Here is a 15,577-nt window from a genome sequence, read left to right as displayed (position 1 = left end):
AAGAAAGAGCTGGGCGAGTTGCTAGACCATGGTTCTGAAGACATAAAACCTAATCATTCATCTTACGGAACTTACAAGGCGAGCAGAGTACCGTGAAAATGGCCTTCAACAGCTCAGCGTCTCAGTGATGCTCAGCTGGAAAGGAAACAGGGCTCTGTCGCAGTGCTGCTGTGGACCCGCGGGTGTGGCTCCCAGGCCAGTCTTTCCCCATCTATTCTTAGAGGTTTGAGACTCCAGCCTTAAATAGTTTTGATAATAACACTTGTGGCCACAACTCTTTGTCTGTAAAACAGACAAAGTCTGGGAGAAAAGAAAACTCTTCATGCTGTATAACTGAGTTCAGTTTTCTCCTTCGAGTGAGTCCTGAGACAGTGTGCGTGGAGCATAACCAGTCAGATCGTTCCCTTCCGTCTACTACCTTGCAACACAAACTAGGGAGGCGACAAAGAAGATTTTAATTTTTCTTTAAATGAAAAAAAAATGTTCTTAAGTAAAAACAGGAACTACCTTGCTTATTTGAAAGCAGGAAATACTACTTTAATTGGGAACAGAACACACCGTTGAGGAAAAGGGACTTGGGGTTCATGTGTCCCTAGCCAACTTCCATAATAGGAAGACTTCGTAGTGCTCACCACAATGCCGAGGTGTCTGTGAGAGAAAAGGAAGTGTTCATATCCTGTAGTTAGAGAACGGTGTCTTCGGAAGGAGATACTTATGTCCTAAGAAATGTGCATACACAGACACACAATACTCATGTGTTAGCATAGGCACACATATTTATACACAACAGACTCATACACATATCCCTGGCCCCATGAGACTTGCTTTCTCATAATTACCACCTTTTCCAAACTTGACATCCTGTTTTGTTCTTACAGTTCAAAATTACAGTAAATCTTACTCTAAAGGGTTCATTAAGAGTTTCAGTTAAGAAAATGGGGCAAACCAAATTATGCCAAGAAACAAATCCAGATTGGTAAAGTACCATCTTCTACTCTTCAAAAATACAAACACACACACACACACACACACACAGCTAGACTTCAAAGTGTATATTGACACTATACAATTTAACAAGCATTTCTTTTTAGTTTTCGAGGAGGGGGAATCCTGAGCATCAGAGAACTACACTGGCTTTCAAGTCCTGCGCGGGATTAAAGGTTCAGATCAGAGATCCTGGACCAAGTCCAGCCAAGGCCGTCCTGACATATGTAAGTCATAGGTCATCTGTAGCCATGGGAGCCCACAGGTCCTAAAGGTTATCCCATGACCCCAGGAAAGGAAGAGGACAGCTCCGGCGGTCTGGTCCGTGCCCCACTGGCCCCTGGCTCCACGCTGCACTGGACACAGGGGTGTTGGGGTGGAGGCATTTTCCCCGAACATGCCGCACTTTGTGCTACCCGGCTCCTGTGCTTAGAGAATAGAACACCCAGTGCGGGGATACTGGGTCTACCCAGACACTGCGGCAGTCCCACTGTGGCCATCACAAGTTCTCCTTCAGCAGCCCGAGCTTGCGCAGGGCCTCACGTCGTGCTTCCTCTGTGGAGCCACGGCCTGAGAACTGCACTGTGATGCCCTGTGGCCGGAAGCCCACAGCCCGGGGGAGCGAGCCTGTGCGCTTGCGGGCATCCTGGGAGCCGTCCAGGCGCGGCTCGTACAGGCTGCGGCTGGCGTTCTGGCGCGCCAGCTTGCCCGCTACAGCGGGGTCTGGCCGGAAGGTGATGGTCTTGCTGGTGGGGACGAAGGGGCTGGGCTCGCTGCGCAGAGCCTCATGCACGCTCTGGAAGCCATTGGCCAGCGCTGGCGGCTGCTCGGTCTGGACGGCCCGGGACTGCTGCGCCCTAATTGGGCCTCCTGCACGTGACCCTCCAGGCTCCCCGGCCATGCCCACCCTGCTCTGGGAGCGCCCTCCGTCCGCAGAGCCGCCCCTCTGCTCCTCAGCCTTCTGCCACCGCTCTTCCGATGACGTGTCACCCGCAGCGATGAAGGACATGCCATTGATGTTGGCCAGGACCTGGGCCTTCCGCTCCTGCACGTTGACAGCCGCCTTGGAGATAGTCTTGTTGAAGTCCTTGCCCGCGCTGTTGGTCACGCTTATGTTGCTGGGGAAGCGGTGGACCTTGGGCGCTGGCTGGGCCGTGTGTCGGTGCCACACGCCGACCTGGTCCCCATTTCGAGAAGCTATCGAAGTCGGCGGCATTCTCCATTCCCCAGGCCTGCCCTCCTTTGAAGGGGACGTGGGGGACAGGGCTTCGTTTCCCGCCAACTTCTCAGAAATTTTCTGAGCAATCACCAGAGGAGTGGGCACGGAACGGGACAGCTTGGGATGCTCTACCGGAGGAGAGGGGGATATCAGCTCCTTTCGGGGGGCAGAGGGCGCAGAGACAGGCGGAGAGGGTGGCAGAGGAAACACCTCAGGATCCTTGGAGTCTGGTGGTGGCAGGGAATTCTCAGCGGCTTGTTTCCCACCTTCAGGAGCAGGAGTGCCCTGTTTTGTAACAGATGTGGCCCCTGAAAGAAAAGAGACCTCGTAAGTTTTCACCCTACTAAAAGTAGACACCTGGCATTCCTGCCCACTGAACTTTAGAAAGTCACAGTGGGAGACTACCAACCTCTACAAAGCCTAATCAAAATGCTGGTTCTGCTGCCGGCACCACTGAGAAAGAAAGCAGTCCATTTACCCCAGGGCCATACACTGAGACCCAACAGATTCCTGAAAGGGTGATGAAGATCTACAGGCAGAAACTGTTAGGAAGCAGTCTGGAAAGGCGTGCTTCTGAGGCTCCCTCACCCTGCGGGCATGTGACAGGAGGCAAGCAATGACCACCTCATAGGGGGCTTCAGAAAGCACCGAGTGGAAGACGGGGGTGCCCGTCTTGAATCCCAGTGCTCAGGAGGTAGAGGAAGGTGGATCTCTATGGTTCAAGGCCAGCCCGGTTTACACAGCGAGTTCCAGGACAACCAAGACTACAAAAAGAAACCGTGTCTCAAAAAGCAAGCAAACAAAAGAAGATATGGAAATAGTAGGTTAGAGAATTGCTGGGCACACGTGCTGAATTTTCCAAACCCATTTTCTCTGGTGTGATTACATGATCCAATCTTTTTAAAGGATCAGTTGGTTCAAGTTACTTTAGAAACTATACTTTAAGGCTGAAGTGTTTAAAAAAATGCAAAATTTAATGTCTCTTCTCTCAAGGGTTGGCTGCAAACCATGCTCTTTTGTGTGGGATGCCAATTCTGAGTAAGGCAGTTTGCTATACAAGAAAACACAATAGGCCAAGAATGGTAACATATACTGTAATCGCAGTGCTCCAGAGGCAGAAACAGGAGGACAGCATTCGGTCAGGCTGGGCTGCACAGCAAGCTCCAGGTCAGCTGGAGATGCACAGAGAGACCCTGTCTCACAAAGAAAGACACCCTCCCCTGAAGCTTATGACAAACACCGGTGTTTACAGGCTGCAAATCACACGCGTTTCCGCTGTTTCGTCTCTCGTCTAGTCCTGGGTGCCTCCTTCATTTGTTGTTAATATCACTTCCCATCGGCAAATAAAGGCTCTAAGAAACTTTTCACACCATTTCCTCCCAGTTCTATTCCAGGATTCAATGGGCATCTTCATGGATGCCACTCAGTGATGCAGGGCATACAAAGAGGGCGCTGGCCTGCACCTTGTCTGCTCTTTCTAGGACTACCTCACAGAGTCGCGTGTTAGAAATGGGACATAATCATGCAGGACAAATCAGGTGCCCCGCGACACATAAACACACACCACACACACACAATCTATCAATCTATATGCTGGTCTCTCCTCTCTCTCTCTCTCTCTCTCTCTCTCTCTCTCTCTCTCTCTCTCTCTCTCTCTCTCTCTCCTTTCAGTTGGCTTTCTTCATTCAGTCTTTCTGGAGTTCCCCTTGCTGGAGAGACTACCAAGAGGATAATTCGGTCTTCCAGAAGCTGAAAGAGCTTCAAGAGCGTCTATCCTGACAAGCAGAGGCAGACAGAAAAGAAGGTGCCAGTGTGCCTCAGGTGCACCACCACACCAAGTCAAAGGCGTGGGAACCTGTGTGTACCTGCTATGTGAGCCACATCTGGAAGGCTCTCCACATCTGGAAGGCTCTCGGGGCCTGCTTGGACTAAATCAATGACATCTTCAGGTTCCGAGTGACTGGAAGGGCTCTCTTCCAGAGACTGTGGAGAGTGGCAATGAATGCCACTGTCGCATAGGCCTGGCTCATCAAAGTCGTATTCCAGGGAATCAAGAGTCTCTTCAAAGAACAGGATGACGTCCTTCTCCTCATGTGTGAGGTGCTTCAGGCTCTCATCATCCTGTAAGTAGATTTGGGATCGGTGAGAGATACACAGTGATGTGAAGAAAGAGAGTCACAGGAAGTAGGAGTCAAAACCTAGCCTAGGGCATGCTTCTCTGTGTCCTGGAAGGCCCCTGCCATTTGGGTCACCCCTCTGACAAATGACCTGTAAGTCACTCACTATTTTGCCTGCACAGAAAAGGGATACTGTCAAGAGATGCAGAAAACCCAAGGCCTTTACCCTATCATGAGCTCTAGCTGTGGTTACCATGGAGTCAGCACAGTAGAGGAAGTATTCTCCAGGGGCTCCAGGACCAGGCACCCTGTTGTCTCCGTACCAACAAGGGAGACTTCTCGTGTTCAAACACTGGACTGAACTCACCATTTATCTCCCCTTCCTCCAGAAATGCTGCTAAAACAATTAAGGGATCTTATTAATGATTCTGTGGTGTGAGTGTTTGCCTGTAGATATGTCTATGCCCTGTGAGTGTGCCTGGTGCCCACAGAGGCCAGAAGAGGGTGCTGGATTTCCTGGGACTACAGGTACAGAGAGCTCTAGGCTGTCATGTGGGTGGTGCTGGGAATCTAACCCAGGTCCTCTGCAAGAACAACGCATGTTCTTACTTGTTAAGCCACCTCTCCAGCCTGGGACCTTATTAGCTTCCTTAACTAGGCAGAAATCACAAAGACATAAATAACAGGGAAGGAGATGATGCCAACGAAAGCAGAAGGGAGGAGGTGATGAGAGACAAGCTGAGGCTGCAATTACATCCGCGCCAGGAAAGCCTACAGCCAACCTGCTGGGGATGTGTGACCCGGATGGAGCCCGTGACGCCTGAAGGGCAGAGCCAGCTGCAAGTCTCGATGGGTCACCCCAGCAGAAAAGGAAGGGTTTATTCTGTTTGCTTGTTTATTTTCAAGACAGGGTTTCTCTGTGTAACAGTCCTAGATGTCCTGGAACTAGCTCTGTAGACCAGGCTGGTCTCGAACTCACAGAGATCCGCCTGCCCTGCCTCCCGAGTGCTGGGTTTAAAGTGTGCGCCACCACTATGCGGATGAAGGGTTTACTCTTAAAGGAGTTAGTAGTAGAGGCAGTGAAGCCGAGTTGACGGGGAAGAACCGCGCAGAAAACGGAGGAGTGGGTATTGATTTCCAGGCGGAGGCCAGTCAACATGCCCACATCAGAATTTCAGCCCGGGCTGAAGAGACACTCAGTGGTAAAGGAAACACATTGCTCTTCCAGAGGACCTGCGTTTAGTTCCCAGCGCCCATGCTGGGCAGCTCACGGCTGCCTGTGACTCCATCTCAGGAGACCTGATGCCCTCTTCTGGCTTCAGTGGGTACTGTACTTATGTGCAGCCCTCATATTCACACAATTAAGAATTAAAAAATAATAAAAAACAAAATTAAATGCATATTTTTGAGACAGTCTTGAGAGCTAGAGGTACAAGCATAGTGACAATGGGAAGAGAGGGGACGGATTTGTGAGTTATTTGAAAAGATGAATCAGGCCGGGCAGTGGTGGTGCACCCTTTTAATCCCAGCACTCAGGAGGCAGAGGCAGGCGGATCTCTGTGAGTTTGAGGCCAGCCTGGTTTACAAAGCAAGTTCTAGGATAGTCGGGGCTTTTACACTGAGAAACCCTGTCTCGAAAAACCAAAGAGAGAAGGAGAAAAAAAGCAGAATCGGTTCCTAATGTAACATTTTTTCGCACTGTGATTACTGAAGACCCATGCTTTTCGCCTCCATTAGATTTTACACTTAGGAATAACATTGTAGGGGCTGGAGGGATGGCTCAGCGGTTAAGAGCACTGGCTGATCTTCCAGAGGACCCAGGTTCAATTCTAAGCACCCATATGGCAACTTACACCTGTCTGTAACTCCAGTTCCAGGGCTTCTGACATCCTCACATGGACACACATAAGCAAAGCACCAAGGAACATAAAATAAAAGTAAGTCATATACACATATGTATGTGTGTGTATATATATATTATATATAAATATATAATATATATTTTTTAAAGACTCACACTGGATAATATCAAGGCTTACACAAGGAGTTATTGTAACCAAAATATCAGGTGTCTCCTCACCATGTGTGCCTGTTCTGACTTTTGATGCCTAAAACATAAAGCCTCTAAGAAATCCAGCAATACTCTTTTCTTTGCGAAAACATCTTTCTGTGTAGCTGAACTTGCTATGTAGACCAGGCTGGCCTCGAAATCACAAAGATCCTCCTGCCTCTGCCTTCCAAGTGCTAGGATTAAAGGTGTGCACCACCAAGACCAGTTCATTCATTGTTTGTTTTTGTTGTTGTTTTTGTTTTTTTTTTGGTTTTTCGAGACAGGGTTTCTCTGTGGTTTTGGAGCCTGTCCTGGAACTAGCTCTATAGACCAGGCTGGTCTCGAACTCACAGAGATCCACCTGCCTCTGCCTCTCGAGTGCTGGGATTAAAGGCGTGTGTCACCATCACCCAGCCAGTTCATTCATTGTTGCAACACAAGCACTACAAGTCTAAAACCATTAGGGCTCTTGGCGTAACAAAGATTCCCTCTAGTTAAACTTCAGCCATTATGGATTTTGTCAGGGTGACGTGACAGAGGTCACAACCATTACACAAGTGTTGGCCTCCAGTGCTGAAACATCAAGTCTGGAGAAATACATTCTCTGCCTTGTGGTGACTTTTATGCGGGGCACTTCAGAGGATGCATGGCTTTTAAAAGATTTTTGTTTTTGATTATGTGGATTGGAGGTATGTATGAACATGAGCGCCGTGCCCACTGAAGCCAGAAAAGGACACTGGATCCCCTGGAGCTGAAGTTACAGGTGGTTGTGAGCTCCCTGATGTGGATGCTGAGAACTCCTATCTATTCGGTCCTCCCTGCACTTTGAACCCTGAGTTATTTCTCCAGCCCCATGCTTAACTTTTAGAGCCTATTTTGGTTAGGTATAATCATTCTCCTCGCTACGTCACAGAACTGAAATTGCACTAGCCTGGCCGAGGGTCTAGCTAAATGATAGGAAGCTTGCCCACGATTCTCAAGGCCCTGCATTCTAGCCTCAGTACTAGAAAATAAACATAGCATAAAAGTTTTCAAAAACAAGACCCTAAAATGGACCTTCAGCTTAAGACACATCCCAATATCCCACAAGAAGACAATGTAAGAATGGACTAGAAGGGGGCTAGAGAGACAGCTCAGCGGTTGCGGGCACTTGTTCTTGCAGAGGTCCTGGGTGTTTATTCCCAGCACCCACATGGTGGCTCACAGCCACTTGTGGCTCCAGTTCCGTGGGATTTGATTCCTCCTTCTGACCTCCACAAGCACCAGGCGCATCTGTGGTGTGCATACGCACACAGGCAATCTCTTCTATACGTTTAAGAACAATGGGCCATGTTTAATCCAGCCCGGAAGCAAGCAGTCCTGCCATGAGAAATCTGGAAACCAGGCTCAGGAAGGTGCGTCCCACATGCCTGGTCGTGCCTGTACATTATGAAAGGCTTGGCATGACTTTCCAAGGGTCTCACCACGACTTCACCCAGGGGCCTAGCCTACTAGAACTCAGCTCTCTGCTTGCCTTCTGTTTCTCCCTTTCTAATCCTATCCTAGCAAGTATCGACAGATCTTGCAGAGATGCCTGTGTGAGTCTTGTGCAATTTACCAGGGGGTTCTTCAGTTCTCTCAATGTTCTCTTTCCCTCAGTACACGATGTGAGATACAAATCACCTCCAGCCAGTCTGCTCAGAAACAAGACCCCCAGGTCACTCCGAACCTAGCATCCTCAGCCCAAGGGCTTTCTCCCTAGTGTGGGTCTGGGTGAATGGCATGCTTTCTTTGCCATCAGCCTGGCCTGGAGTCCTGGCTTGTGATAAGGTCAAACATGCTATGGGCTCAACGTCTAAGACTTGAAGCTTTCTCCCAGTGAACCTGGCAGAGGAAAGAAGGCAAGGCTAGGCAGCGGAGCAAGGTACACCAGGGCCAGGAGAAGGGCTCTTGGTCCCGGGCCAAGATGGTTCTGGGGAGATGCTGAACACTACCCGGATAGGGTTGTAAAAGGAAGACATTCTTGGTCCTGAGGGAGAGGCTGAGCAGTAAGAGGTGTGGCAGCGAGATATATCCAGAGTCAGAAAGGAAGTTCTGGCCAGGGGCGTAGAGCAGGCAATGGAAAACTGAATGGGCACAGGATTTCTTTAGGGGAGATAAAATGTTCTAGAACTGACTATGGTGATCTCTGTACACACAGAGAATCCATTTACTTTAACCAACATGCAAAACATAAAAATTGTGTGTATATTTATGGGATCCCATGTAATAGCAAACCAGGCCAGACAGACCTCTTTCTGTAAACACTCTTCACTACGCTGAAAACCTTCAAACCTTTTCTTCTAGGTTTTACAAATGAGTGCACAGGGCTGCTGTCAGGGGTCAGCTGTGCAATAGCACACCAGACCTTGTTTCTAGTTGACTGTAACTTAGTAGCCATGATCAGTTAGTTCTCCCTGTTGCTATCTCCCCAGCCTCTGGTGACTGCCATCCTGCCTGCAGCTTCTATGAGATCAACCTTTTTTCAAAAACTTTCTTTCCTTTTACTTCATGCATACGGGTGCCTTGCCTGCAAGTGTGTCTGTCTGTGCACCATGTGGATGACTGGTGCTCACGGAGGCCAGAAGGTGTTGGATCCCTTGGGATTGGAGTTACAGGTGCTTGTAAGCTGCCACATGGTATCTGGGAACCGAACTGGATCCTAGGATCCAAGTATTCCTTTTGTTTTTTGTTTGGTTTTTTTTTTTTGTTTGTTTGTTTTTCGAGACAGGGTTTCTCTGTAGTTTTGGAGCCTGTCCTGAAACTTCCTTTGTAGACCAGGCCGGCCTCGAACTCACAGAGATCCGCCTGCCTCCCGAGTGCTGGGATTACAGGTGTGCGCCACCACCGCCCGGCTGGATCCAAGTATTCTTAACTGCTAAGCCAGCTCTCTGGCCCCAAGATCAAGTCTTTAAGATTCCATATGTGAGGCAGACCATGTCACATTGGGTTTTCCAAGCCCGGCTTATTCCAGTTCCACCCACGTTGTTGCAGATGACAGCAGCGTATCTATTTTATGGCAGAATAGCATCCCATTGGGCATATGTAACACATTTTCTTTATCCACGGATTGGATGACAGGCACTTGGGTATGGAAATTTTTCATACTGCAAATGAACGAGCAGTCTCCATCTACACTTGGGTTGTTTCCATGTCTTTCTCTATGTGTGTTTGGAGACAGGCTCTCATTATGGATGCCAGTTTGAATTCGCTATGTTACCCAGGTTGGCCTCAAACTCATGATCTCGCCTCTGCCTCAAGGCCTGGGATCAGAAGCATGTAACACCATGCCTGGCTTCTGCATTTCATAGTAACTGTCAATACTGTCACCATTGCCGTGGAAACAGACTGTTCTTTAACATACTGGACTGCTGGGTCATAGAGCACATCTAGTCTTCATTTTCTGAGCAAACTCCATCTGTTTTTTTATCACAGCAATGCAACCCCACACATGCTAACAGGCCCCCTTTTCTCTACACCAACACAAGCGTCTGATGTTTTCAGGCTTTCTGATAACAACCATTCTTACTGAGGTGAGGTGCTATCTCACCGTGGTTTTGATGTGCATTTCCCTGATGATTAATTAAGCTGAACCTGTTGTATGTCTTAAGAAACATCAATTTATGGTTATTGCTCATTTTTTCAATTGGATTTTTTTTTGTTTAGCTTCTGATTCCTTGTGTATTGTTACTACCAACCCCTTCACAGATGAATAATTTGTAAATATTTTCCTGATATTGTAGGTTTTCCCTTCACTCTGTTGTTTATGTTGAGTTGATTTTTATAATTAATGAGAGATTGGGTTCATGCCAATCTTTGGCAGGTGGACATCTGACTTCCCAGTACCACCGACTAAAATGCCTGTACTTTCTTCAGTGTGTGTGTATTGGTAGCATGCTTGCTGAAAGTCAGCTGATGTGTGTGTGGGTTTTACTTCTAGGCTCTCTATTATGTTCCACTGGTCTGTGTGTCTGGATTTACATTAATACTATGTTGATTTGTGCATGTGCGTTTGTATGGAGCTAACAATTAAACCCAAGGCCTTGTGCATTTGAAGAAAGTCATGTGCCACTGAGCTATACCCCTAGCTCCTAGTAGGCTGCTTGATCATAGCTCTGTAGTGTACTTTAAAAATCATGTGTATGGGTATTTTTGCCTGTGTGTGTATCTGTGTACCACAGTGCCCATGGATGGCAGAAGAGGGCCTTCGATCTGGAACTAGAGTTACAGGTGGTTGTGAGCTACCATGTAGGTGCGTAAACCAAGCCTGGATCCGCTACAAGAGCAGCCAGTGCTCCTAGGCACTGAATTGCCTGTCCAGTCACTCAGCGCTGTGGTATACTATAAAAAAGCATCTCTCATTCTTAGCCCAGCACGCCAACTTAAAGGTAAGATTTACAAGTCTCTGGGGGAAGACTCTGCTTCAAGACGCATGAAGCAATCCCTCCCCTACTGTGTATGTTATGGTTTTTGAAAAAATCATTTATGAACTAATTTTTCAAATCAGAAAACTCCAAGTGCTAAGTATACTGGGTAATTGGAATGTGCACTGAGCAAGCTTCCCACAAAGATCAGAACCTTCAGCCAGTGGTGGTGACACGCGCTTTTACTCCAAGCATTCGGGAGGCAGAGGCAGGTGGATCTCTGTTGAGTTCGAGGCCAGCCTGGCTTACAAAGTGAGTTCTAGGACAGCTAGGGCTGTTACACAGAGAAACCCTGTCTCAAAAAACCAACCAACCAAACAAACAGTTAGAAGAACAACAACAAAGCCTTGCCAACGATCACATTCACTCCGGTAATATAGCAGGAAAGAGCTCTCTAGTCTAACTCAAACAGAGGGAGCATCCCGACAAATGGCACATGGCAGTGGGAAGTGTCACAGTAAACCCATCACTCAGTACAATTAATACAGACTTTTTTTTTTTTGTCATCCTGGCTGTCCTGGAACTCACTATGCAGATCAGGCAGGATTCACCTGACTCTTCCTGAGTGCTGGAACTAAAGGCATGCACTATGCCTGTCCCCTAATTACACAAATTTTTTAAAAGGTGGATGATAAACTTTCCTTTGGTGTGTGTGTGTGTGTACGTGCGCTCGTGCGTCCATGCGTGCACGTGTGCATGTGATTAAGCAAGTGTGCCTACAAATGCCATGGTTGGATATGGACGTCAGTCCTCTCCTCTCGTTTACTGCTGCTGCACACACCAGGCTAACTGGCCGTTGACCTTATATCTACCTGTCTCTGCCTTGCATCACACAGCAGGGACAGGGAGAATGCAGATGCGCACGACTGCACTTGGCCTACGTGGGTTCTAGGGATTTGACCTCAGCTCCTGACACTTGCACAGCAAGCTCTTTACCCACTGAGTCACCTTCCAGCCTAGGACAGACTTTAAAGGAACGACAGTAAGATAAAGTCAATAGGACAGATCTATCTGTGTTAGGACAGACTAGAAATAGGAGTGTTTGGGGTGGGAGGGCAGGGCAAGGATACTAGAGAAAGGAAAAAAACCCAAACCTAAAGACCTGAGAAGACTTAAATAGACACTCTAAAATAGCCTTGTCTGTATTCTGTCAATCATGTTTTAAATAAATGCTGATTGGCCAGGCAGGAAGTATAGGCGGGAAAACCAAACAGGAAATAGAAATGATGCAAGGAGAACAGGAGAATTCTGAAAAGGAAGAAGCTGATTCTTCCCACTCCTCCCCAGACCACCAAAGCAGCAGGATGTGATATGCCCCACTGAAAAAAGGTACTGAGCCACATGGCTAACATAGATCGGAAAAATGGGTTATTCGAGATGTGAGTTAGCCAGTGAGAGGCTAGAGCTAATGGGCCAATCAGCTTATAATTAAAAAAAAAGCCACTCGCTTTAACTCCTATAATTAAGTCAGGCTTTTCTTTTTCCTTTTGTTTTTCAGGAAAAACAGTTCGTTGAATACGACCTGAATGCACCCAGGAACCAGAAAGACCAAAGAAAAGAAAGTACTTATTGTAAAAACGAGGACGACCCGAGCCCGGTGTGAGGGTGCAGCCTGGGATCCCAGCACTCAGGCTGAAGCGGGAGGATCATCTCAAGTTTGAGGCCAGCTTGGGCTACATGGAGTTATTTCCATGCCAGCCTGGGCTGCATAGCAAGACTCATTCACAAGGAAGCAAGTAGCGGGCAGGCGGGCAGGCGGGTGGGCGGGCGGGCAGAGGTGAGTAAACAAATATTGTGAAAGGAGACCTGAACCAGGATTCTTCGCTACTCATCCCCCAGGCAGGCAAGCAATGATATTCTGTCTTGGAGGCATCTGATTTAATGATCACGTATTCTTTTTTTTCTCCAAGGTTTATTTTTATTTTATATGTATGGATGTTTTATCAACATGTATACAGGCACACCATATGCCTAGTACCTAGGAGGTGAGAAGAAGCTATCAGATCCCCTAGAACTGGAGTTACTGATAGCTCTAAGCAGCCATGTGGGTGCTGGGACCTGAACCCAGGTCCTCCGGAGGAGCAGCCAGTGCTGGTGATTGCAGAGCCATCTCTCCAGCCGGATCGCATGTTCTCAAAGACACCAAAGGCCTGCCTGCCATTTGAGCAACGCTGTACTGATTTAATAATGTAAGCTGATGCCAAAATGGAATAAAGGCAGGGAGAAGACTCGCAGCCTAAGTGCTGTTCTGTCTCTGGCAAGCTGGGCAGAGTCCCCGTAAGTACACATGGGACTTCCCTACCGCAGAACAAGGGCTTATATTATGTGTATCTCTAACTAGACACTGTTGTAATTTTTTCTTTTGCTGTGGCTAACTTCAACCTGTTCTCCTGAAGTTAAGAAAGAGACACAAACCAGCAGAGAATGAGGTCTGTGTACAGCTTGGATGAAGAACTGGAGGAGAACGGCTTCAAAGGCTTACAGCTGGGCTCGGTGGCTTCAAACTTCTTTAAACTGGCAGCAGAGCCCTTGATCTCTCATCTGTCTGATGTCTGGAGCGCCGTATAGGCTGTGCCACCCCGCCCTAGCGCTATCCATGCCTCGATGCAATCCTGAATAAAACCCCGCTTTATTCAGTTCTTGTACACAGCAGACTATTTACTAATGGATTAGACAGAAGCTCTTTGGCTACGTCCTCAAATAGTTTCTGGCCTGGTGCGGGGAAGAAGCCAGCTGTGGGTCACTTGCCGACCAGTCTGCATATCTCTCTTCCCTCTTGAAATCACAGAGCAAACGGTTTATCGAAATCCTGGGACATTGTGTGTACTTGTGCCTAACCCCACCACGAGAAGAGCGGTGCCCACGGCTCAATAGTCCTACATCCTCACTCTGTGACTAAGGGGCGTGCGTGTGGGCGGCCCAAGTGCTGGCAATGCCATCTAATCATAGCTGCTCTGTGACTCCAGAGAGTTTGGGTGGGGGCGGGATTCACGAGAGTTCACTGGGTACTAATCTTAAAACCTTGCCAATTTTGGAAGAATTTGGATCACTGTTTTTGCCCAAATCATAGATAAAAATGATTAGGGAGCATTGTGGGGTGCCCCCAATCCTCAAAGAGTGGGCACAGATTAGGGTTTAATTCCTTAGGAATTAATCCTGTGAAGACCTCTCTCTTCTTTCCAACAATTCAAAATCCCATTATTTTCCAGAGGATGTTCCAGTGTGCCCTTGAGTTGACTAGGCTTCAGGAACAGAATAAGAACGCCCAGGCTACACAGAGAAACCCTGCCTCTGGGTGGGTGGGGGTGGGGCACAGGGGGAGGATAAGAACTCAAGACCAGGCCAGGGGGTGGTGGTGCACGCCTGTAATCCCAGCACTCAGGAGGCAGAGGCAGGCGGATCTTTGTGAGTTCTAGACCAGCCTGGTCTACAAGAGCTAGTTCCAGGACAGGCTCCAAAGCTACAGAGAAATCCTGTCTCGAAAAAGAACTCAAGACTGTGAATGTGGTTCTGCTGGGTTAGGAACAGGCAGTCTACCATCCCAAGAGTGGGAACACTAGAAAGGGAGGATTTGTGGAAAAACAAAACAAAACAATATATCCTTCAAAAGACCTAAAGTTCTCGGGTTGGTTAGTGCTGTGTAAGGGTATGGATCGGAAAGACCGGGCTTTGTAAAGGCCTTGGAATCTCTCTGAAAGTGAGCTATCTTTTTCTGTAGGGTGGCTTCCCTGCCCATGGCCCAGGTGGTTAGTGACTTCAGGCATGGTCATTTCCGGAGCTAAACTGCCCTGAGTGGCCACAGATTCACTCCACAGCCACGTGCAAAATCTAATATGATTAAAAAGAAAATGCCAGTTCACAGGGAAGTATTCAGAGATATCCATTAGTGCTTTGTAAGCTATTCCTCAAAGGGGTGGAGCGCTGGGGCCAAATCAACCAACCAAAGCATCTGAAAGGTTTAAAGAACGCTACCACTCACCAAAGTGAAGCTTCTGGACCTAGAGCTGCTGCTCCGGCTCTCCAGACTGCCCCCTCTGCTCAAGTCTCTGAGCCTGCAGCTTGGCGACAAGTCAGAGTCCATCTCCAAAGACTCCGGTTTCTGCTGGTTTCCAGGCATCCCCACAGAAAGTTGTCACTGGCTGGTTCACAGGAGACCGGGTAGGAGCCAGAGTCCCATTCTGAGGCAGGGGAGGTCTTCTAGGAAATTAAACACACAACGATAGTTAGTGACCTGAAAAGTGCCCGGCTGCTCCAAAGTGGAAGGGCAGCCCCTTGCTCACAGACTGGAAGAATTAACACTGTGAAAACAGTTATATTACCAAAAGAAATCTACAGATTCAGTACAATCTCATCAAAATTCCAACTCTTTTCTTTTTACAGAAATAGAAAGAATAATATTAAATTGCATTTGAAAACATAAAATACCTCAGATAAGCAAACAAAGGTATGCTGGGCCCAGGGAGATGGTTCGATTGGGTAAGAGGGCCTGCGGGAAAAGCAGTAGGACCTGGGCTTGAATCCCAGCCACGGTGTGTGTGTGTGTGTGTGTGTGTGTGTGTGTGTGTGTGTGTGTGTAGGGGGCAGGGTGATCACTGGGGCTTGGTGGCCCAGATTGAGTAAGAATCTGACAGAGTAGGGTACCCGGTGTCTTCTGACCTCCACACATGCAGATATAACCCATCCCCACAATTAATAATGCCAGAGGTATCATCATACCTGATTCCAAATGATGCTCTAGAGTCAACAAAACTGACATGATATGGAC

At 48.0% G+C, this 15,577-nt stretch overlaps 1 protein-coding gene across 2 annotated transcripts in view; it reads right to left on the bottom strand.

The window, feature by feature from the left end:
- Positions 1–1,037: 1,037 nt before the first annotated feature.
- Proser2 (proline and serine rich 2) overlaps positions 1,038–15,577 on the bottom strand; it is a 31,231-nt gene continuing 16,691 nt past the window's right edge. For both annotated transcript variants that reach the window (XM_075970410.1, XM_075970411.1), the window contains exons 2-4: positions 14,792–15,009; positions 4,069–4,324; positions 1,038–2,511 (exon numbers count right to left, since the gene is read on the bottom strand). In XM_075970410.1, the coding sequence (XP_075826525.1) occupies positions 1,484–2,511; positions 4,069–4,324; positions 14,792–14,929 (1,422 nt within the window). In that variant the 5' untranslated portion in view covers positions 14,930–15,009 and the 3' untranslated portion in view covers positions 1,038–1,483. The remainder of the gene's footprint in view (positions 2,512–4,068; positions 4,325–14,791; positions 15,010–15,577) is intronic.

The sequence above is a fragment of the Microtus pennsylvanicus genome, chromosome 4 (genome assembly GCF_037038515.1).
Source record: "Microtus pennsylvanicus isolate mMicPen1 chromosome 4, mMicPen1.hap1, whole genome shotgun sequence".
Taxonomy (NCBI): domain Eukaryota; kingdom Metazoa; phylum Chordata; class Mammalia; order Rodentia; family Cricetidae; genus Microtus; species Microtus pennsylvanicus.
The sequence above is the reverse complement of the archived record's forward strand: the minus strand, read 5'-3'. Positions and strand labels throughout refer to the sequence as shown.